The sequence below is a fragment of the Aythya marila genome (genome assembly GCF_965140915.1).
Source record: "Aythya marila genome assembly, chromosome: 2".
Taxonomy (NCBI): domain Eukaryota; kingdom Metazoa; phylum Chordata; class Aves; order Anseriformes; family Anatidae; genus Aythya; species Aythya marila.
This window is the reverse complement of record NC_139043.1, coordinates 87317128-87340701: the sequence shown is the minus strand read 5'-3', so window position 1 is coordinate 87340701 and position 23574 is coordinate 87317128. Positions and strand designations below refer to the sequence as shown.

The window sequence follows — 23574 nt, the reverse complement described above, 5'->3', positions numbered from 1 at the left end:
AAATCACTCACTCTACCTGCCTCTAACCTGTTAAACTATTTTTGTCGCTCTGCCTCTGATATTCCTGTCAGACACTTACTGTTTTTACGGTAAAATTCTTCACACAGTTATCATATCTCATGATATGTTCACACAGTGCCTGAGAGCAGAATCCTGATCTCAGCTGGAGGTGCCACGGGCTAACCCCATATAAATAATTGACTACATGCAGCGTTGGGCTGTGAATGTTTTAATATTAACTGCTGACTCCCAACACTGTACAACATAGTTCTCTTTCTTCATATCCTTCCTTACAGTTGATTTGTGTTATGTATCTGTTCACCAAATTTTAATATATAGTGTTAAATGAGTAACAAGAAAACCACAGAGAAGCTGAAATGTTGCTTATGTAGCAGTAAGCACATCTCATGATCTCACAGTGTTGCAACCCTGTCCTCCCATACCCCCTCCTTTCCCATCCCTTGTATGGTGTCATCACGCAAGCTCCTTGGGGCAGGGATCAGTCAATTTTATATGCCTATAAAGCATCATGCACACCTACTGTCTGGAGCTTTATAAATAATTACACATTAAAAATTATTTTAAAATAATGTTATTAGGGATGCTAAGTCACATGCTCAAAGTTAGGTAACATTAATATTAAGGCTGTCTGGTTAACCTTAGTTTCCCCCCTTTAACCTTAATTTCCCCCTCTTTTGTGCAGTATGATAAAGTCTCTGGTTAAATGAGCATACTCTTCTGTTTTCTTTCTAAGTGTCAGAACTTACTTAACAGAGCAGCTATACCAACATTTGCTCTCAGTTCAAATTCTCTTCTGGAGACAGGATTATTTAAATTCCTCTTGCTTTTTCTATCTTACTCATCATGCTAGTATACATGTGCCATGCAGACTTTAATTAATTTCTCTTCACAGTGCTCACGTGAGATGAAGAGGTGGCATTATCCTACTTTAGAGAAGGAGAGGTGATGCACAGAGTCAAGGCAGACCAGTGACCAGTTAGATCACACAGGACCCATTTTTTTCAGAGGACTGAGCATTCAAACAGCATTTCATGTATTAGGGTGCACCCCCCCCATTTCCTTCAAACTCTCTTCTTCAAAGACACTTAACCATTTTGCTAGAAAGAAAATAATAGAATGATCGTGGGCATGTTGTAAACTGTTGTATTTGGACTGGCACCTTGCAAAGATATTATTTCTCAAAGATATGAGCAACTGAAATTGGGATTTTGTAAGGGCCCTTAAGAGTGAGCTGTTCTACCAGCCTCACTAAGGGCAGTTAAAATACTTAAAGTACAAAATATTTTTTAAAGTTTAAAAAAGGTTTTAAATTTAGTTTTCTTGTATTTGTTTTTGTTTTTGTTTTTAAGTATTTTAAAATCTAAAGGGAATTCTGCAGTTTTAAAGCGAAGTAAATGCATAATGATAGACGGTGACTTGTCAGGGACAAAAAGATACCTTCCAGAGGTTAAAAAGGGATTTTCCCCTCCCTTGAGTTCTTGTGTCAGTAGCCATGAAGGAGGATTATTTTTTCACGTACAGCTAATTGAGGGCACGGGGTGGGGGTGGGGGAACCAAGCGGAGATCAGTTCATGCTCTGGATCTGGAGAGGGAGAATCCTATTTCCTCCCTTTCTCTTGGGAGAATTTGTTACCTTTGGCTCTGGTTGTGGTAGCTGGAGCTATGGGGAGGAGAAGGAAAAGAGTCCGCTTTGTTACCAACCTGAGAAATACTCGGCTGTTTGCTACAAAACTCTTTGAGTTTTGACGAGTTAGATTTAAAAAAATGCTTGAAAGGACAGGGGTGGGTGAACTTGTTCTGCTTAATTTTCAGCCCATTCAAATTCAAATGTTACAAGGTTTTGTATTCCACTTGGGAAGGACAGGGGGGAAAGAGAACTTGGTAGCTGGAGAGAATTTAATGATGAAGGAGGTCAGAGGAAGAAAAAGTATAATCGAGAGTGGCAGAAGGCAATCAGGAAGGAGAATAACACTGTGTATATAATATGTATACATTTGTGTGCACAAATATCTTCTATATAACTGCATGTCACTTGTAGCAATCTTAGAGAAATATGGGAAAGTTTTACTCCCTCATTTCTTTATAAGATGGGCTTTGTTTTAGCTGGGTGGGCATGTGTTTAACTTTTTTGAAAACAGAATAAATGTACTTTTAGGAGGAGGAAGGACGAGAAAGGGTTAAAGTGACAAGGAGAACTTCAGGGATGAAAAATTACTTAATTAAGACCCAGATGTCTGACAGATTTGCAAGCCTCTGCTTCTTACATAGTTTTGCTAATTTCCTTCCTTATCTCTGGCTTTCCCTTTCCCCTTGTTCCAGAAAACTCTTTGGATTTGGATATTCTCATGCACTTTTCTGCTGGCAGATGTTCATGGAGGGAAGGTACTAATGATATTACAGTTAAGTAATAGATACTCACAGTCATTATACAGCAAGAATCCAGATTAGCCTTTCTGTTAAACTCATTGGCTTGTAAAATGCCATGTACTTTGGAGCTGTATAATACACAGCATGCTAGGAAGCAGCTTGGGTTGCTAAAGATGCAGTGCTGCCTCCAGCAGAGAAAGGCTCTGGTCCGTGCTCTCTCTCATATTTTTCCTTGTTAACCGAGAGATGTTATTTAACCTCGCCACACCATCTTTTAACCTGCAGTGTTACTGCGCACAGGTTAAGTTGCTGCATTGAGATTTAAGTTGAGCTCGTCCACTTTCCTGACTATTTCTGGCAATCCTATCTGCCTGCGGGCTTTCCCGTTGAGAAGCTGTTGCCAGAGGACGGTGCAAGGAGGGGGAGCGGGGGCATGCTTCCAGCTGTACAGCAACTGCAAGCTGCTGCTTCTGCAGCCTAGGGGAGGACCCTGAAGCGTATGAGACATATGTCTGGGGCTCTAGAAGCTTAAATCATCCCACTATGTAACAAGCTCAGAGATTTCTAGCATTAAGGATCTCAAAACCACAAAATGATACTATAAATAAGCAGAAGCTTTTTCATTTGCTTTCTGTTACAGTTTTTGACCAGTAGCCATGGGGGAGGACTGTAAAAGAACCGTAAACCTAGCTGCTGATGAAAAATTACTTCATTTTCCTCCTTCTCTGTATTTGCAAGTTCTTATTTTAACCAGGTGTTATGTCTGAGGGCACTACTGGACCTGTGTATTCTAGAATTTGAAAACAGATTAATTAAATTTTCTGATGATTTTTATTCAGCACAAATATAATTGCAGCCCAAAGACCATTGTAAGTATGATGCAGTCCCACAGAGCTAGAAACAGAACACAAACTAAAAACCTGGAGCAGAAATTATACTTGCAATTTGTTCTCAAAATGTATTTACAGCGATTTTTTTAACCCCTTGTTGAAGAACACAAAAAGCAAGGTTATGTGGCATTCAACAGAATAAGAACATGTACTTTTTCCTTTCCCTAGTTCCTGCCACTTTTGGAAATCTTATGTGGAAGACAACTGATGACTTTTTTACCTAGCCAATCCCAAGTGGGATGTACTTTCCAGTATTTTAACAGTCTACAGTATGGCATTTTTACAGGCTTTGGTCATACACAGCTAGAACTTTAAAACATTATGCTCAGGTTCACAGGAGTTAGCAGAGAATCTCCTTGGTCCAGTCATAGCTTCAGTGACCAGAGAGCCCACTACTTACACTAACTGCTCTTCTGCAGCCATTCTCAGCTTCTCAATAGGAAAGCCTGCAGGCAGACAGGATTGCCAGAAATAGTCAGGAAAGTGGACTAGCTTGACTTAAATCTCAGTGCAGCAACTTAACCTGTGCACAGTAACACTGCAGGTTAAAAGATGGTGCAGTGACGTTAAATAACATCTCTTGGTTTACAAGGAAAAACATGAGAGAGAGAGCAAGAAATTCCTCAAAAGGAAATAGAAAAAAAAAAAAAAAAAAAAAAAAAAAAGTTATATAGCATAAGAAATATAAATAATGGAAAAATGGACCCTAAGATTTTGTAAACTTGGCTACTCTGGAAAATAGTTACCTCCAGTACTTTGCTGCATCAATCACAAAACAAATACATAAGCACTTTGAGATATCTTGATGTCATTTCTGACCTGGTTGAACAGAAAGGCATTTTCAAAAAGGATAGACTTTCAGCCCTACTTTCTACAACATAAAATCATTCACCATCGGTCTTTTCTTTAACACCAGCTATGATAAATCCCAGGTAGAAGCACTTATCTTCCCAGCATTTATGTAAGAGGAGAATATTGTTGATCCATTTTGAAGAGGATGAATCTGGATACATTCAGCAGAGTTAAACTAAATCCCCAGTACCCCACTGAAAAAACTATCAGAGCAGGGAAAGGAGCCAAAATGCTCCAAAGGCCAGTCTGGAGTAACCATAATACCAGCCTTCCACATCCCTGTTAGCTGCTTAAGACACATGTGAGGGGCTGAATGCTCTCATGTCCATCGAACTGCCAGCCTCACAGAAGCTGCTCTTTCCCCGTGTGTGCTCCTGCACTGTGGGCCTCCCTCGATTTGCCTCTGATTTACAATGGCTCTGTCTTTCCTGCCCAACTGGTAACAAATCTATAGGAGCTGTACTCTCAAGTCTTGTTAAAGCAAAGGTGGTGCAAAATGAGTGAGACTTTTGGGAAGCATTCGATGAAGACGTGTACTGGTGTTCCACCTCTAGCAGGGGCATGGGTCTCCTATCAGTTCCTTGTTGTCTGCCAGCCCCACACAGATGTCTTGAATGTCCTACAGTGTTTCAGATGGCACTGAGTGTCCCAGCTAGACAACAACTGAATCTCTTCCTTGGTCTCTTCTCTGCAGTTTGCATAGCTCCATGTTATATTTTCTCAATTATGCTGGAAGCCGTGGTCTGTACCCATGGTCCCATACGGGAGGCTTTCCAGAACTCCCAAGAAGTGCCCAGAGAGACTTAAGTCAGTTGTGTCATTTGCAAACCCCCAGATAAAGCTGCTCTCAGTAGAACAAAATAGCAGCTTCTCTCATTGCAAATATATTGTCTTCTAATGCATTTCCAGCAAGGCTTATCACAGATTTTCCTCTCTTTCTCAGAATGTAAACTTTCTCATAAATGTCTGTCTCCCGTGGCACTAATTTGACAAAATGCTGCCATAAGTTTCATTTTGTCTCCAACTGCATGAATGACTGCTGAGGAGTAGTTGTGTATTGTAGCCTGAGCTCAGTGGAGCACTAAAGGCTGTAGTTTAGTACTCACTTTGCTCAGTTCTGTGCTCCTGCACAAATCTCAGCTAATCTACATAAGCAATAAGTGAGCAGGCTTCCAAGAACCACACAAGTTTGCCTTTTCGAGCTTGTGCTAAACGCTTACCAGTGGTGTATTTTTAGCACCTCACGTTTTACCAGAAAGGCAGCAAAAAGGTTATCAAGTTCTTTCCTACGTCAAAAAAAAAGTATGTGTGAGAAAATGCCACTGGTAATATTTATCCAGAATGTAAAACGTAGGAATAAGTCCTATATTTTTCTTGGATACTGGCCAAAACTGAGCTGTCAACAAAAGAAAAGTGTATAGCGTTAGAAGGGAAGAAGTCTTTGAAAAAAGTAAAAATCAGAGGCCCTCTTGTTTTCCTTTCCAAATGCTGTTGTGTGCAAGAGTCTTTTCAGTCATGTATTTATAAACTATGTGAGCTACTGGAAACTACCAGATTTTCACCTCCTGAAACACGTATCACATTTAAATTCTCAGTGCTAAGAATTTCAAGACGGGCTCTGTGATTAATATATACTTTCTGTCTTGCTTTTTTTGGTGAGTGTGGAGATGAAATGAACAATAGCTCTTTTAGGAATTTGGAAATGCACAAGAAAAGATCTGCTTTTTCTGAAGCTCTTTCTGTAAAAGAATAAGAATCCTTTCATTTTCACTGCATTGTTCTCTTTCCTTCACAAAAATTCTCTGAATTGGATATTATTATCCTGGTTGTCTAGATAAGGAGATTGAAGCAGAGATTGAGAGGCAAATTACGTATAGTCTCTGCATAAGTGCACAGAGGATAATAAAAGAAACCTTTGCTGACTGTTGTGCCCATCAAGGAGAAGATGATTTTGCTATAAGGAGTCTTTGAAAGATTCTCCCTGATTGACATGAGAAAAGAGCTGGTCAATCCAGTGAACCCAAACTACCTACTTGGAACATAAGAATCCCCATTCTAGCCCTAAATATGTTTTCCTAGATAAATCACCCATAAAATCCTCAAGCCAATTGTTTTCATTACTTCCTGGAGAAAGCCCAATACCTATAACCTTAGTAATACAGATTTTGCCTGTGTTGAAGAACAGTCAGGCAAGAGACAGAAAGATATGATCAAGTACCAAAAGGTGGTGAGCTGGCACAGCCTTCATGAAAATATGGTCTAGTTCTGTGGTAGATAGAGGTTTACACATGTATCTTCCAAGGTTTTTCTCAAGCACTATAGCCTGAAGCACCTTCTTCACAGTAGCTTAGAGAAAGGGTCTCAATGTATGTCAGTAGTTTACTTCCAACTGCTCACAACTATCCCACAAGACCATCTTTTTAAAGAAGAAAGTAATATTTACCTTCCATGCTGCATATTGTTTAGCTGGTGCACAGTTTGGATCATTTTCCCATCACAAATGGTTTCTTTGAGTTTGCAATTAATTGGTTTTAAAATGCACTCAGGAGAGCAAGTATTTTTTATTAATTTTATAAAGCTTTTCACAGCAAAATCAATATGACATTCAGGTGGTTCATACTTTCTGCTACCATAAAGTTGATAGTTTTGTTTGCCAGACTTCTACCTCAATCTGAATGCTGAAGTAAGCTTAAATCTTTTTATCAGTTTGCTCAGATGAATGATCTCATTGATCTGTGTGTGTGTGTGTTTGTTCAGGGTACAGTAGGACTGCTGCCTTTCAGCACCCATTGCTTCTGTTGGTGACTTTGGCTGAATTGTGCCACCCTTCTCTTAATCCATCATGTGGAAAACTCAGTTTGCCATGATCTTGCACTATGAGCCTGAGCATCATCAGTTCACATCAGTTTCTGGGGATATTCAGAGCCTGCCAAAGCTCTGGTCAGTGGAAGATGCTGGAAGAAATGATATTCTATGGCAGCACTGCATCTCTTCCTCTATATTCAAACCTTGATTTCATCCTAGTGTAGAGAAAGAAATCAGGCTCCAGGGCTGCTACTGAAGATGCAAAGAAAGGAGAGGCGAATGCAAAAAAAAATAATAATAATAAAATAAAATAAAAATAAAAATGAAATACCTGATGCTTGAACATGTGCTTTCAGTTAGTCCTGTTAAGAGCAAGAGAAAACTAAAGCAATCAAATAGCAAAAAAAGAAGCTACACTGTTAGAGATCATTTAAATCAATGTCAGGTAACATCCATGAGTATTTATTCGGTAAATTCTTCTAAAGGGTAATAGAAAAGTAGTACTTTTTCATGTGATCTTCAACAAACTACCAAAAAAAAACCAAGTCATGTTTCTTTATCTATGATATTAAGGGCTTGATATTGAAAAGGGCAAAGTTGCTTCACCTGACCAGAGTGTGTTAGGTGTGGTTGGAAGGGAAAACTGTTTTGTCAATAAACTAATCACATGGGCAGAACTTAGAGGCAGTGTCACAGATGACAATGTTTTAACTTCAGGTGAGAAACAGGTAGCTATTAAAAATGAATTGTCCAACATAACATCCTGGTTTTGATTATTTAGATAGGAAAGCTTTGCTGGTCAAGATTTTTCTTCCTAAGAAACAGAAGGTCTGTTGTGTAACAGGTTGTCATGTGTATTTTTTTTATTTTAGTTTTGTTTTGTTTTGTTAGGACTCTTCTTAGTTTCATCTTCATTTTCTTTTTTTCTTCAATAAGCCAAGACAACACTTGGCACTCATTCTGATTTTAGACTTGTTTTAGATCATTGTACAACTCCATCAAAAACCATATAGTTATTTCTTGGCAAAATCAGGCCACTCGATATGTTTCACTAGAAACAGCTCTCAAGGGATTAGTTTCTCTTTACTCCTCTCCTCCCTCCCCCCAGGATGCAGAGCGATTGTCTAACAGTATTTAGCTGTATTTATTTTTCATTGCCATGCAATTTTTATTTAATTAAGGTGCAGATTTGTTGGCATAGAGTGTGCACAGGATGGCTAGCGGTCTGCTTTAAAATTACGTGGATATGCAAAAACTTTGCCTTGGCATATGTTGCTTTTCTGCGGTCCAGCTGAATTGCATGCTTCACAGTGAGGCCAGACCATTTCTTTGTGACAGGGTGTATTAATCCTAATCTTTTGATCACCAGCACACGGAATACGCTTGGGCATCACTGAAGTCCCTCCTAAATGCACGTGTCGGCGTGGTTTGAGTCTCTAAGGCTGCGTATTTTTCATAATTTGGGGAATGGATTTCAGAACCCCAGTGGAGCCAAAGGGGCTGCAATGAGAGCATATTTCAGAGCAACAGTACAAAGCAAAAAAGCAGGACACACAATGTGTTTTTTTCTCTTTATTAGCAGCAAAAATGAAGAAGTAACTGCAGCTAAGCATGGAAATGAGGATGTATTCATTGATGCACAACTCCAGCAGACTTTGGCTGACCTGGATGAAGATTTAGAAGGTAGGGAGCTGTGTAACCTCTGAGGTACAAAAGACATATGCATAGCTGGGAGGTACTCAGTCAAACATCTGAGACATCTGCACATTTCTCACTGAGATCACTGGGAGCAACTCACAGGTCTGAGGCAGAATGTGGTGCACCCAAAGAAGCTGCTTTCCCTTTGCTTCTGGGGCAGCCATTCCTTATAAAACAGCACTGAGTATTTATCAAGCTGTTTATCAGGTTGTCATTGTATTCTGGTGTCTGCTACTAGGAAGAGATGATCAGCAGTTTGTGGACACATATTGTGGGCCAAATTTGGTATAATTTCATGGACTTCAGTGATGCTAAATCACTAGTGAATTTAGCTCTCTTTTATAAACAGTACTTCTGCTGCATCTTTTATCCTAGTGAAGCAGAGAAGGGGAGACATTTTGGTCTCCTTTACGTGTCTCCACTACATTAGCAGACGTATGTTGTAAAGTTAAAAATTGAAAAATGCAGGAAGAAACAATGGGAAGAGATAAAATCTAATCACAAAGCAATAATGTGCTTCTCTTTTTCCAGCTGTGAATACAAACATTTCACTATTAATGGTTTGTCATCAAACGATGCTGAATACTTTAAAACTTTCCATCTTTATTTCAGTACTTTTGCAGTGGACTTCCAATTTAATTTCTGTGAGTTTTTGAACACTGCTTTTTCTTAGCTTCTGTGTTGTAACCCTTTATTTATACCAGCAAATTTGAGAGGAGAGTTAAGCTTCTTGCACAATGAGGCTTCTGGAGTCATTGGTAATGAAGGAAAACGAAAGAATGGAGAAAAAAAATACAAGTACTGTTTCTTTGTTTGCTTGCTCAAGGAAATCCTTCAGCTGGGTTGTTATTACTAACCAGGTCTGGGAAACATAATTTGGAGTTGCTCACTGTTTCTCAGAAGTGTTTCTCCTTTGGAGTCATGTGGTGAAATGTTTATCACTGAGAGAAGTTAGTCAAAGATAAGGTATGAACAATAGATTAAATTCTGCTTTCAGCTGCATTTATATGTTTCCCACTGGCTGAAGCAGGAGGACTGCAGGAACATTTGGCTGATCCTAATCAGCAGCCAGACAATAAAAAGGACACAGATCTCTCCTTTTTCGTAATACAGGCATAAATATATTCCTGTTAGTTTTTGTGTAACTGAAATATCTGATATGGGTAACTTTGTGTTAGCTCTTTGTCTAATTTAAAGTCATATTGCCTAAATATTGCCTATATGTAATACTATATGTGTATTTTGCAGCAATGGATGTTAAAAGTAACTCTGACTCTGAGTGTATGAGTGAAGTGCTGAGCCCACATATAAGAAAAGTTGAGGATCCCCAGGATGTTGCCAGTTCTGTTCCAGTGACAGTCATAGATGATGTTCCAGAAGTTACCATCTCTAATTCACCTAGAAACCAAGAGACAAGGGGTTCACGGAACTTACTAGCTGACTCTGTCAGTACAGAAAACTTTACAAATAAAAACAACAATGCGGGTTCCTTTGATAAAGGGCACACAGATACTGGAGCTGTATGTAAATCCAAAGACCTACTACATCAGCAACCATCTGAAAGCGAATTCATTCACTTGCCTGTGGAACAGAGGAGAGATATGTTTGAATCTCTCACATCCTCCTTCGAAAAAAGAAGTGAAAAGAACTTAAGACTGGAAGCCCCACCCAGGCATGGTATGAAGTCTGAGGAGTGTAAATCTAAGCTGATTCCGTCTCACTCAAAGACCACAACTGAAATCAGTACAGCAAAAGAGAAAATAAATCCATTTAATGAAGGCAGTAACAGAGAGAGAACTCTGAAAAAAAGTAAATCAGAATTAGAAATCAAATGGCCACCAGCAAAAAAAATTGAGGCAGAAGAGGTCCCATCAACACCCCCGTGGTGTCATCGTGCCCAGAACTGGGGAACAAATTATGAACCCAAAATGGGTTTGACAACCTTTAAAGTTGTCCCTCCCAAACCTGAAGTAAAACATTCTGATAGAGGCATTTCAGTCTCCACTGGTGCCATTAAGATAGACGAACTAGGCAACCTTATCAACCCAAAGGCTGTGGTCAGTAAGAACATACCAGGTTCCTCTACTGGTGAAAGTGAGGAAATTCCTCTTGGGAAAGTGAAGGAATTTTGGAGGTCAAGTTCTGTGGAAAAACAAAGCGATGACTCTGCGGAGCATCTTGCTAAGAAGCCAGCAGTTAACACAAACTCTAAGTCCTTCGCTACAAAACAGGAACACAAACCTGTCAGTCCTGCAGCTCCAAAACCTGTAGCACCACAAACTGTTACTTCCCAGGTAGCTGAAAAACCGTCTGAGAACGAAAAGACCAAACCACCTCTTCCAGTCACGCAGTCTCAGGTAAAACCATTAATGGCCCCAGCCGTTAATAAAGACAAGATGGAGCTTCCGTTTCTAAAACCTCATAGGAGAACTTCAAGTCAGTATGTCGCCTCTGCCATTGCAAAACACATCAACCTACCTACCTTTAAGCCTGACTCTGCAGAATTTCATGAGAAAGATGAATATAAGCATGGAGCAGGAGAGGCTAAAACTGAAGCAGAAGTTTCCTCAAAAAGGTGTATTATTGTGGCCAATTCCAGCCCTGTGGAAATGGAATCGGCAGAAACAACAGAAAAAAATGCAAATATTTTTACTAGCAGTCAAAAAGTATCCCACAGGCTCACACCTGGTGATAATTCTGGCATGGAAAACAAAGTAGTTAACATCAGGGCACCAAATCAAGCAACTCCTGCTAGTTTCTATAAAAAGAATGTCAGTGTCCCACTTAATAAATCCTCTCTGAAGGATAACGATGGTACAGAAGATGAGCACAGTTTAAATAGCAAACAAAGTATAGCGGAGAAAAAGAAGCATCTTTTGTTCGACCAGAAATGTGAGACTTTGCCCCGTAGTAATTCAGCCTCCTCTCTCAAGTCACCTGATCTCCAAGGAGTCTCACCCCCCTTCAGCTCGTCTTTGCGGATCACTAAATGGCCTCCTGCTGACAGCATGCAAGTGAGTTCGCTGAGAGCATCGCCCAAGTTAAATGGTGTGACAGCAAAGGCAGAGTCAGAACAGAAGGACAAACCTGATGATTCACTTACTAATGCTGTTGGCGAACTGGATGTTAATGTGCAGACCAATATCTTTGGACCAAAGAAGAAGTTCAAACCTGTTGTCCAAAAACCAATTCCTAAAGACACGTCGCTGCACAGCGCCCTAATGGAAGCCATTCAAACAGGAGGGGGAAAGGAGAAGCTCAGGAAGGTAAAGTGGAGACTTTCTTTAGTCTGTTCATATTGCAGAAACCCACAGAAGTCTGACAGACACAAGAGGTTTTATAACTTACCATTGCTGGGGACCTGGAGTACACATGGCCTTTGAAAAATTTATAGTGGCAAAATGCAGCCCAAGCCACTGGTGGTTCTGCATGTCCTGTATGTTACGCAACACCATTGCTGCTGCACTGCCTAAAAGAAGCAGAGGTTGCATAGATACAGCATGAAGGAGAGGTAATCGAGGTTAGCCAAAGAGCCTAGCCTGCGTTTCGGGCTGTTATGTAAAAACAGGAACACACAGCACGTAGAAAACTTGTAAAAACCTGCAAAGGAAAGAAAACTCCGTTTTGTATTGCTAGGTGATACCAGCTTGCCACTGAGTGGCACTGCCCTAAGCACTGATTTTATGCTTAGGGGATGTGAGACTGAATCTGTAAGTATGGAATTACTAACTGGGACCTATGGGTACCCTCACCATTCAGTGTGAGCTCAGGTTGTAAAGCAGGCACAAAAGCAGACAGACAGCAGTTTCCATAGCTTGCATTCTGGTACAAGTGCTAAAAATACTTTTAATAGTGTTTACAAAGTATCTCTAAGTAAATATCTAATAACAATCTGAGGTTTATTCTTTTCACATTCTAGGTTTCAGACAGTGCACTATACGGCAATCACAACAAACCCTCATATGCTGAGCCAGAGAATGAGCGCTCAGCCCTGCTAGCAGCAATTAGAGGCCACAGTGGCACCTCAAAGCTGAAAAAGGTAAGAAATCAAGATGATGAGTGGTCTCGTAGGGGCAGACTGTGCCTGCTGAGTGTTTCAAATAAACATGGAGAAGATGCAAATTACAAGTTGTGTTGCAAAGAGAAGACTTTAGGGAGCGAGTGTGATGATACAAAACCAGATCTGACTTATGCAGATAGCAGGGCAGGGCAGATTCTGCCCTCTGCTATAAAACTTAACATTTCTTCAACCAGTGTGCTTTTAACTGAGAAAGAAGTGTACAGAAATACAAATGGATTACAGTGAATGTACACTGGTGACATCAAATGTTCATCACATTCACATTTTAGGTGTTGCTTTTTCCACTTTAGAGGTATGAGGTTAGGTTAATATATTTGCATTTCCTTCCATATACATTCAATTCCAGCTATCTGAAAAAACACTATGACTTCTCCATGCGTGCTGTTTATCTGTTAATATGAGCTGGTGCATGCAAGTAATTGATGGAAAATTTCAAACACTTTCACCACAGCGGGATAATTCCTTCTGTCTGAAAGTTTCACCTAATCATTAAAGCATCTCTTATTCCTAATAGCCGAAGCCTGCATTGTTCTAGCCTTAGTTCACTAATCCAGCCAAGGATGTGTATTTGGCAAGGAGGTTCCCATTTCCCTCATGCAATGACTCAGGCCATTAGCACACATCCAAATAGCTGGCACTAGGTAGAAAGTCTCCCTTGTCTCTGTTAGGGACTTATTCCTTCCCTCAAAGCAGTTCTAAATACCTTACTGCCCTTGCTGCAGATAGGGTGCAGCTTCCTGGGAGCTTGAGAGCAGAACATGCAGCGCAGCAGCCATCTTCACGCACACTAAACTGCAGCCTGCACTCATGAGGAATAAATGTAGATCTGTGCAAAAGAGGCTCTGACAACGAAGTGGTGTTGTATTGCCACAGAGACTCTTTGGAATACTTTCCTCCCGCAGAGAAGCATTTGCCATCGTTTTAAAGGAAGTTGCCTAGAAACCGTGCGCTTCTTTTTCACACTCTGTCACCTGTGCTAGTTGAAGCATCGTGTTTGTATGTGTACAGGGTGGGATATAGATGTGCTGTGATGAAAATGCTGTCTTTTCATGTCATCTCAAATGTTCATGTCTTGTTTGACATTACATTATTACCACGTATTTGTCCATGTCTGTGTGTGTGTGTATACAGTGAAGGAATAGAACATAGGAGCTCTGTGAGTTTGGATTATTTGATGGGAAATGAATCCTTTCGTTTTTCACTAAGGAAGTGTTGTGCCTCAGTTTCTTTGCAACAGAATACTAATGCATCTACTTGAATACCTCCTGTTTGGCACATGGAACTGAATTTCCTAATAATTGCCAAATCATTTGATTACAAATAATTTATCATGATTATTACTAGTAATGTTGCTAATGGCAAAACTATTTATTGAGGCAGTTGATGGAAAAGCTGGCTTAGTCTGAAAGATTACCTCCTCCCCTGCATTCATTTTAACTAGAAAGAGTTTCCAAGTAAGTAATTCATGCAGGAATTTTAGGTTCAGAAATTCTACAGAAAGCCACTTGGAAGAGCAATCAGTTTTGTTCCCAGTGCTTCCACATTGTTCTCTCTGGTCTTTCTTTTCTTACTTTTTTCCAGTGTGGCTAAAATCTTTAGGTTTAATATTATTTTTTTTCAATGAAGCAATGAAATCTTAAATCTAGAAGAGCCTCTCTGTCATATGAGATTATTTCCATGCAGCATAGAATGTGAAAAGTAATGAGATTCCTGGGTGGCTACTGCAGCCTTAATATATATTCCTGATTCCAAAACCCCTTGTGGTTGTTTCCAAATGAATACCAAGTCCAACTCTCTGTCTGTTACCTTACATGCCAAGAAGAGTTACAGGATGCTAGAGCTCACAGTAAATAAAGATTGAGTTTCTGAGTCAGAGTCAATGCCAAATCCTTGATGCTTGTAATCAGCCCAGCTGAGTGATGTGAGTGAGTAGTAACAGATGTTCAACCTCATGAGCAAACAAAAGTTCTACATGTTTTATGTCATTCAAGCAAAGTGAAATTGGGGTACTGAAATTAAAGTGCATCAAATGTCAAGTAATTACTGTTTAGTCATGCTTGGTATTAACTTCCTCCTTTCAACTGCATCATGAACAGATCTCCTCATTGGCTTCTGAAGAGCTCCAGAGTTTTAGGAATACAGAACTGTCCTTGCAGAAAACAGAAGACTCTCAGGAAGAGCCGTTCTGTATCCCACCTGCCCCTGCTCAGCCACCACCACCACCACCTCCAACTCAGCTGTCAACAGCAGCTCCTAATTTCTCTGCTACAACTGCAGGTGACCCTGGGGAGGCAAGGCGAGCCCTAATGGAGGCCATTCGCTCCGGTGCTGGAGCAGCAAAGTTAAAAAAGGTAAATTACTTTTATATTTCTATGTGGATGAAGTAATCTGGGGCTGCTGTGCCCTGGGAGCTGTTTGTAAGCTGTGCTAGCCACACATTTCTTTCTGCCATCAGGAGAAAGTATGTGCAGTGTTTTCTCTAAATGAGTTAAAGATCTAGCGTATTTCAAACCTTTGAATGGGTATTAAAACACACTATTAAGGCCAAAACATAGCTGTACATACATGCAACCGTATGAACAGACAGTACTTTTTTGAAAAGAGTATGAATATCATTTCAGAAAGCATTCCCATGCCCTTTTCAATTATTATGAATCTGAGATGATTCTGAATGTCCTTCAGACTAAGTGAACTTACGAAAGATCAGATGTGAGACCCTGAAGCAAATTTAGAGATAAATTCTCTCCCAATTTCAGTAGTGTGTCCTAGACTTTGAATCCCAACATTTGCACCCTGATCACACAGAGATGAGAGCTGTCAGTAAGACTGTGGCTTCCTTTTAATGTCAGTCTGAACTTAACTGTAAATTGGATGATATGTGTATCACTCCTGTGGTCATCTGTGGGTTACTTACTCCCAGATGGCTAAATGCTTGGTTGTCTGGGTATGATTTTTTGGCATAAATTCACTTATCTCTTTGACCGAAAATTACTCTTCCTAATCTTGTGTTACAGTATGTTTCTAGGTGAAGGGAAGCAGATTAATTGGTTTGAGTGGAGTTATCTTAATATTATACTACAGTATCAAAAATGGACTTTGATCCACAGACTTTCGGGAATGTACAGAAACAGATGCCATTTTCCCAACATGTGATTTGCCTAATGCCAGCCTTAAATATGTAAATAGTCTTTAACCTTGCTCAGTTGTCCTCTTTAAAAAAATTCAGAAAAGATGACCAAATTTCAACAATAAAAAGGCTAGCTAAAGAAATCTGACGAACAAGAAATTCCACAGAATCACTCAAAGTGTTTCAGTGAAGTTTACATGAGCATGCAAAGAGAACTCTGGATGTGCAGTTATTTTGCATGTGAAAAGCTACATCTATACTATGCATACTAGTAGAAGACTGCGAATTATGAAAAAGTAATACTTTTTCAAGGTAAAAAGTCAGGCCTGTGTTTCCACACTTCACCAGCTTACAGAAAAAAGGGGGGATTTCAACATACAGGAATGCTTCTTGTGGTTCATTGATTTCTAGATCTTTTCAAATTCCTCGTTCTTCCAACTGCATAACTATTGCAGAAGTCTCTGGGGGGACCTGTACCACTACTCATTTAAGCAAGTCTTTAACATATTCTTGGGGATTTACTTTGAAACAGTTGGATGGCCATTGCAGTCTATGAAAGTAATCTTGATATACTGATATATTCTGCTAAACACTGTGCCTGTCTTCTTTCATTTTTGAGACAGAGTAATTTTTTGGTAGTTTTGACATTGAGATGACAGGAGAGTGCATCTCTTATTATGTAGGTCTTTCAGGAAAATAAAAGAGAGCAGCATTTTGTCCAAGACAAAGTAAGATTTTCTTATTGTTGTGCTGTCCTCCATGATATTGGATATTCAAGCTAAGTCTTGTATATGCTAAAGGAATCATATCGCTTTGACATCTGGTATCTCATGCCCTTGATCACTGATAAAGTAAGAATGTCAGATTTCCCAAAGAGCTTTCTATTTAGCGTGTATTAATCTCTCTCCTAGTTTGCTATGTTAAATGAGAGCTGAATGCTGATATTTCCCCTGCAGTTGGACAACTTGTGATAGCAAAAGTTGAGTTGGTAGAAGTATGTATCTGCATATCGGAGGTTTTTCCCTTTACATGTCTCTTTACATGAAGAACATGTCTCCAATGAGCACTGAGGTTTTGGTAGAGAGTAACTAGCAGGTGGTTTTGCATCAACACCACAGCGAACTTTTTTTCTTTATTTTGTCTTGTCTGTCCAGGATCTGTGATGTCATGATTTGCAGGTATGAGCACAGAGCCGTTTTTGGCTTTGCTTTCTAGAAGATTTTGGTTTCAGCAACTAGACAGCAGACTGGGAAGTTCAGTTCTGAAATGTACCTGTTTCCCTTTTATTGTCTTCTCGAAGTTTTCTGGAACAAGAGCTTCTGATGGTGAAGTCATTTATTTAGCTAATATTGCAGAGAACTGGGAAGGATCTGCATTGCTTAGTTATGTATGACTCAATTTGGCCTTATTTATGAGGGGTTATTTGCAATGGAAGTAGATCAAACAGGGCTGTCAGGGCAACCAAACATAAAAAGCAACCAATTGCCTAGATAAGGAGCATCCCAACCAAAATTTGAGCTCTATTAATATCTGTGAAAAGGCAACTCCTCCACTCCACCCTTGATTACACAGCTGTTTGCTGAAGTCATGAACTTTAAGGTTAAAAGATCCACTGTGCAGGAAGGGAGGAAAGAAATTGCTGCAGGCTGACCCTGCCTTGCTGCGAGTCAGGGTCTGCACCACACAGGCTGTAAGTGGGTCACCCAAAACAAACTAGAGCAAAAATAGGTACTTGAGAGAAATGCCAAGTGAAGGTACAACAGTATGTGCACAGGTCTCCTGGCTGTTCTTTAATCCGTTTTTTGGAGTACTGTGCCTGCTATGGCAAATAAATCATACTTTGTTTTGAAGAAATGGCTTCTGTTTTATTGCACACTGTTGCTGTCCACAGACTCCTGAAGGAAAATTCTTGAGGGTGCCAAGCCCAGTTGGTCCTCCTGAGGAACATGGTTCATCCCCAGTGCAGTGCACTGCAGTTCAGAGACCTGCCAGAAAGGAGGTTGGATTTCATATCCTACCCAAAGGGAATAGAGGTGCAAATGTGATGAGCCTACCATGCTGGAAAAGATTGCAGGCAGCAACCTTTTTCTTCAGTTTTTAGAGTGGTCTGTCCTGCAACCTGGTATGTGTTCAGCATGTCCAAAGTGTAACAGCAAGTCAGGGAGATGGTGTGAAGTAAAGTCACTGACCAGGACAGATGACCTAGTTAATGCCTTTGGCAGTTAATTGACTTTAGAAATAAAGTCACCTCGCTAGCAAGGAGCCTGCTTCCTAGCCACACAGTCTGCCTCCTGTACAAAGGATAGTCAGTCAGCAGGGGAAATAAACAGCTGATCTGAGACCAAATGTTGGCTAATTCTACTGAGTCAGGTTAGTAGAACTGTAACATCTGAGCTTCTGGTGTTAAAAGTGAATTAATGTTTTCTTTAAATTGTGTCAAAGAACTTTTTGTCACAAGTTCATGCGGTTAAGATCCTTATGATTAGTTTTTAAACGTTTTATTTCTGTCTCAGAAAATGCAGCCTAATCTGGCTAGATTTCTGCAATTCTGTGTATCATTACATGTTACACAGACACAGAAGTATACTTGCCTTGGGATTTACTATGATTATCTGTGGAAAAATAACATAACTACACATGCAAATAACCCATTAGATGTCTAGCTGTAGGTATAGTTGCAGCACAAGTCCATGCAGGATGGAAAATCTTACCCAACAAAGAGAAGTTAAAAAAGTTGCCTGTGCTGCTATACCATCTACTCATAGTAGGTAGAGTTGTACCCAGGGATTTGGTAGAAATAGCGCAGCAGAATGTGCCTGCACAAGGTGGGGAAGGCAAGTTGCATATCTGAAAAACAAGCTTTTGCTCATGGAAAAATGATTTCTCTAGACCATTTTTAATAGTATGTATGAGAGGTATTCTACAGACTTCACATTTCCCAGTAAAGATTAGAGACAGACATATTTAAGCAGCCGTTTCGAAGTTAACAAAATGAATTTGGCTCTATCACAGTATGTACAAGCATTCATTCCAGTGTTTGGCATCGGCATTTAGTCACATGAACTGTTGATACGTGCAGTGTATCACTCTGTTGGCAATCAAAGGAGCCAGGTAAGGTAATTACTGCACCTATTACAATAAGTCAGTGCTGTATGCTGGTATAATTTGAAGTTGGTTGCCAGCAAGTAATACATTGATCTGAATTATGGCATGTTCAGTGTCTTCCAGGGAGTATGGCCTAGTTCTGTACCTTTATGTCTAGCCCTGGATTATTTTTCTCATATAATCAGAGATGTGGTATTCTGAATGAAGAAAGACTGTTTCTCATCATTGTTGTCTGTGGGAGCAATGGCAGAAATTACAGACTCAAATCCACCGTTGATGTTGGCACTGCTATGCTGGAAATGGGGCAGAAGACCCAACTTAGAGGTTGGCCAAGCTTGATATACAGGTAGTCAAATGAGCACATAAAGTGATTCTAGTTCCCATGCATAGTTACAAGCAGTCATTTGCATGTTGCTACTTCATTTGAATTGAAAGATAAAACTTAATTTGAACTCTTCACCTTGCTAATAATTTGTACCATGGCCTACTTTTTTCCACAAGAATAAAGTTTCTGCCATGGATACCAAGGCCAATATGGAAGGTTGAAACTTAATCAAATACATTATTCCTGTTTAGCTTTTGTGGTGACATTAATGTATATCTGTCTGATAGAATCAAAGCTCAGCAACTTTGATTTTGGAAGAGTACACTGGCATTAAAATTAAGCATATGCTTAGATGACCTGAGGAGTAGGAAGGAAGATAAGCATTTGTTTAAGGATTTTCCTGAATTAAAGGCTATGGGAATTTCCTTCAGTCAGGAAGCAAAGTACTCATCGATTGATTTATGTGACCAGTGACAGCTATCCGATTCTGCATAGATTTTGACACTCAGATGTTGCATGCTTACAGCCAGGGTTTCTGTTCATTCCACAAGATGAAGGAAGTTCACAGAACAATGTCATCTACATTATAGTAATAATGTTACTGCAACTGTAAGATCTAAGGGTATGTGAGGTGTGTGGGGTTTTAAGCAAGGATAATATAACCTTTTATTAGACCAACTGATACAGCTAGGAAAAAAAAAAAAAAAGAACAGATAAGCTCTAAGTCTTAAGGAGCTGATGAAGAGACTAGGCTTGAAAACAGCCCCACAAGAGAATGTTTGGTTAACAATGTCAACAGTTGAAGGTTTAAAAATATCTTGAGTGATCATCTGCTTTTCTTTGTTACAGGTCCCTCTGCTCGTTTGAATCGTGTATAAAGAACAGGTAATTGGAAATCTAACCCCATATGCACCCATAATCATCATTCAAGGTCTGAAGTGGCAAAAAACATCAAGAAGTTTAGTTTATTCTCTTGTCTACGAGCCAAAATAAGTTGTAGTTAATTTTCTGTGTGTTCCTGCATAATGGTTCTAAGGGAAAAATGTGTTGCTCTGCTGTAAAGCGTCTGTGCCAAGGAATTGTGTTTTGCCTCTGAATATTTAAGGTTGCCAATAAACTATTCTTGTTGGCAGGTTAATAAGAATATAAACACTGTGCAGTCCTGTGTTAATACTTAATTGTGTTTATGGGCAAAATAAAAAGGCTTTGCTAGCTATCTGAAAAGTAATATTCATTTCAAGTTGTTAAAAATATGTAACTGTTATAAACTCTTCACTTGCTTCTTATTTGGTTGAGAAAAGGGCTGAAAGTGATCAGGGAGAAAAAAAGAGAATAAAGATCTATAGAAAAAAAATCACAGGAAAAAGGTTACAGTACATTATGAGGGACCTTAATTTTCATATGATGGAGTCTTTTTTTTTTTTTTTTTTTTTTTTTTTTAAGATTAGATAAACTTCATATCTTTGGTGGAGCTCTGTGAAAGCAGGCAATCAATAATGATTGAGACTGTGTCTACTGAAGAGTTACTTACGGGATATGACGTATAGAATACTAAGCTGTATAGATATACCGAACCCTAGTAACGTTTGTGGCACTTTAAAAATACTGAGACACCTTAAGGGATCTCTATTTGCGACAGACTGTGAAGGTTACTAGTAAGATTTCAGAGCACTGCATAGAGGTCCAAGGTCTAGAATTCATTCCCGCACTGCAAAAGGAAGTGAAGCTGGTTTGGATCAGTAGTCAGGACCTAGTCCCTTGGTCAGGTCATGCGTAAGTTGGCCTTTTGTTTCCAGGTTGTACTGCTGTTGTATGTTGTCTCATGAGTATTTATATAGCAGCATCTTTTTCAAATGTTAACTACTTTGGTAGTTGTTGTTGTACATATTTTGAAAATATTTCATTAAATTGAAATGATTAACTTATAAAAGAGGGATCAAAATGCTTTTTCATATTTCCTATATTGTAATGAAGTGGAGGAAGAGGAAGTTTGTACATTTACACTTTTATAATCACAGGCCAGAGTGATGGTAGATCCTTTTTTTTTTTTTTTTTAGCTGAAATTTAAAATGTATGCCTATGTAATGTTGAGAGCAAGAGAATATTTAGCCATCTGCATTTAATATGACTGTATATTATATATTGTAAAATATTGATGTCTGTTAGTGCCACAAATAAACATAAAATCAAACCTTACATGGCTTGAAAGACTCTTTTTGCCAAATGTTTTCCGTTTAAAAAAAGAAAGTAGAACTGAAGATGCTCTTAAGCAAACCAGTATGCAGTGTTTGATATCTCAGCTCTAATATAAAATGTCTCAAACAGAAAAGGGCTCGCAGCTAATGCTTTAGGAACACAGTTAGAAATCAACAACTAGAATCAAGGTATCAGTTGTATACATACATTTTGATATTAACCCAGTTCTGCTAAAGATCCATTTCATCATTAGGGAAGCTAATATGGTTAGAATTAAGGTCTTCTTTCACACCCTAAGATAAATAAGATCACTTTTGTTGACTGGTTAGCCTTCTTATACCTTAAAAGTCTTCTCAGTGTTCTTGAAATAAGAAATATTAACATGATAAATTGCTATTGCAGGAAAAGGTTCAGTCACTCATAAGCTTGAATACTAAACAGATTGTCCCACTAGTATCAAGTGCAGCTTCCGTGGTGAGGTGCAGTGAGATGGAATTCATTGCAGTTCTTCCTCTTGTTTTTCTTAGTGTTGTCTGATGGCCTGGGTCTGTAGCCCTTCATTCCTAATGCCCCTTTTGTGTAATGAATTGTGTAGATACATACTTTTCAAAGTAAGGGATCCAAAACTGGATTCTGAGATAATAAGATACTCCAGTCTTTGAGACTCAAAGGTTCTGTCTCTGGCTGCTGCATAGAACTGAAGTTCATAAAATATTTATTCTTGGATAAACTTCTGGTTATCAAATTCCCATGGCAAAGAAGCAATAAGATTAAGAACAGCTGCAAGATGAGATGTCACCTTCAGTGTGACAGGAAAAAAAATAACAAAAAATCCTGCCAGTTCACTCAGAGCTCAAGCTGAAAATGGAAAGGGAGTTCAGCTGTCTACAACAAGAAGCTGGACTGGGTGTGCATTCTTGCTGATGGGAGATGTGTGTGCTGCTAACATTGTCATCCCAGGTACTGCAGAAATCCTGGTAGCAATTTAATTTAAGTCCAAATTAATTGAAATTTTAATATAAGCCCATTTTGGATGAAGCCCAGTTAAAAGTATGACCCTTCCATTCAATAACTTTCTATGGAGACTTTCAGCAGTCTTCATTTGGGAAGTAAGCATACATTGGTGTTTCAGTGCATGTCAGACAAGCTCTTTTGAATCCCTTTGTCATGTCACCCCCCTCTTTTGCTGTGATTCAGGACTTGGGAACTGGGTTGCTACTGGATGAAATTGATTTGGGAGATGCAGTCATCACAATTTGACATTCACTCCATGAAACCAGACTGGAGTTTGTCATAAGTTAAAGGAAAAAACCCTGACAGATATCTGGTAGACATCATGTCCTCAGTACCAAGTATTTAGATTTATCTTCTCTTATTGGTCCACACAGTTTGCAAGTGTATATACAACCTATGTCTAGAGGTCTGCATGCCACATAGATTAGTCTTCGATGTGTCTTTTCATGGCACCTTCAGATGAACGATCTGAAGGCTGGTTTCTTTCTTGAGGGACCAAAATAAGAGCAGTGAGCTCCCTTTTTTCACAGTCTATCTCTTGGCCTAGGCTTTCCCTACAGAACTCTTAACTTGACCAGAGGAAAGTCTGATACACTCCCGGTTCTTCTGGTCCTTTATATTGCCGTTTTATCTGGGTAAGGTATACATGTAGTCCAATGAGGTGAAAAATAGTATCATCAGAGAAAGTGAATGGAGAATCTGAGTTTGCTATCTTTATTCCTTGTGCAGGTATAAATCGATGTTCAGGGCTTAGAGAATCCACTCTCATTTCTCAGAAAAAAAAAAAAAAAAGAAAAAAAAAAGCCACCTCACCCCCTTCATTTTTACCTGTTTTTAGTTTTTTTTCTTGCCGAGCTCGGAATATCACTCAACCATAAAGCTAGCATTAAATAGCTCTGATTAAATATTTAATTTTAAATAATATTGACTGTCTGCATGAGCTATTTGACTTAGGGGACTTCATTATGGAAAACTTATACAGACAGCCTGCTAATGTTGGTCATGCAAAGTATTGGACCAAAAGACTTTTTGACATGTACATCAATCTACGGTTTTGAACGTGGCAGGTTTTAACTTCCCCAGGTCATTCAAG

At 39.3% G+C, this 23574-nt stretch overlaps 1 protein-coding gene across 8 annotated transcripts in view; it reads left to right on the top strand.

Moving 5' to 3' along the window:
- COBL (cordon-bleu WH2 repeat protein) overlaps positions 1-21467 on the top strand; it is a 154263-nt gene extending 132796 nt beyond the window's left edge. For 6 of the 8 annotated variants that reach the window (XM_082753198.1, XM_082753195.1, XM_082753199.1 and 3 more), the window contains 5 exons: positions 8515-8618; positions 9882-11899; positions 12553-12672; positions 14811-15065; positions 20121-21467. In XM_082753198.1, coding sequence (XP_082609324.1) covers positions 8515-8618; positions 9882-11899; positions 12553-12672; positions 14811-15065; positions 20121-20138 — 2515 coding nt within the window. In that variant the 3' untranslated portion in view covers positions 20139-21467. The remainder of the gene's footprint in view (positions 1-8514; positions 8619-9881; positions 11900-12552; positions 12673-14810; positions 15066-20120) is intronic. The other 2 variants (XM_082753200.1, XM_082753194.1) reach the window with 1 other exon arrangement.
- Positions 21468-23574: the final 2107 nt, after the last annotated feature.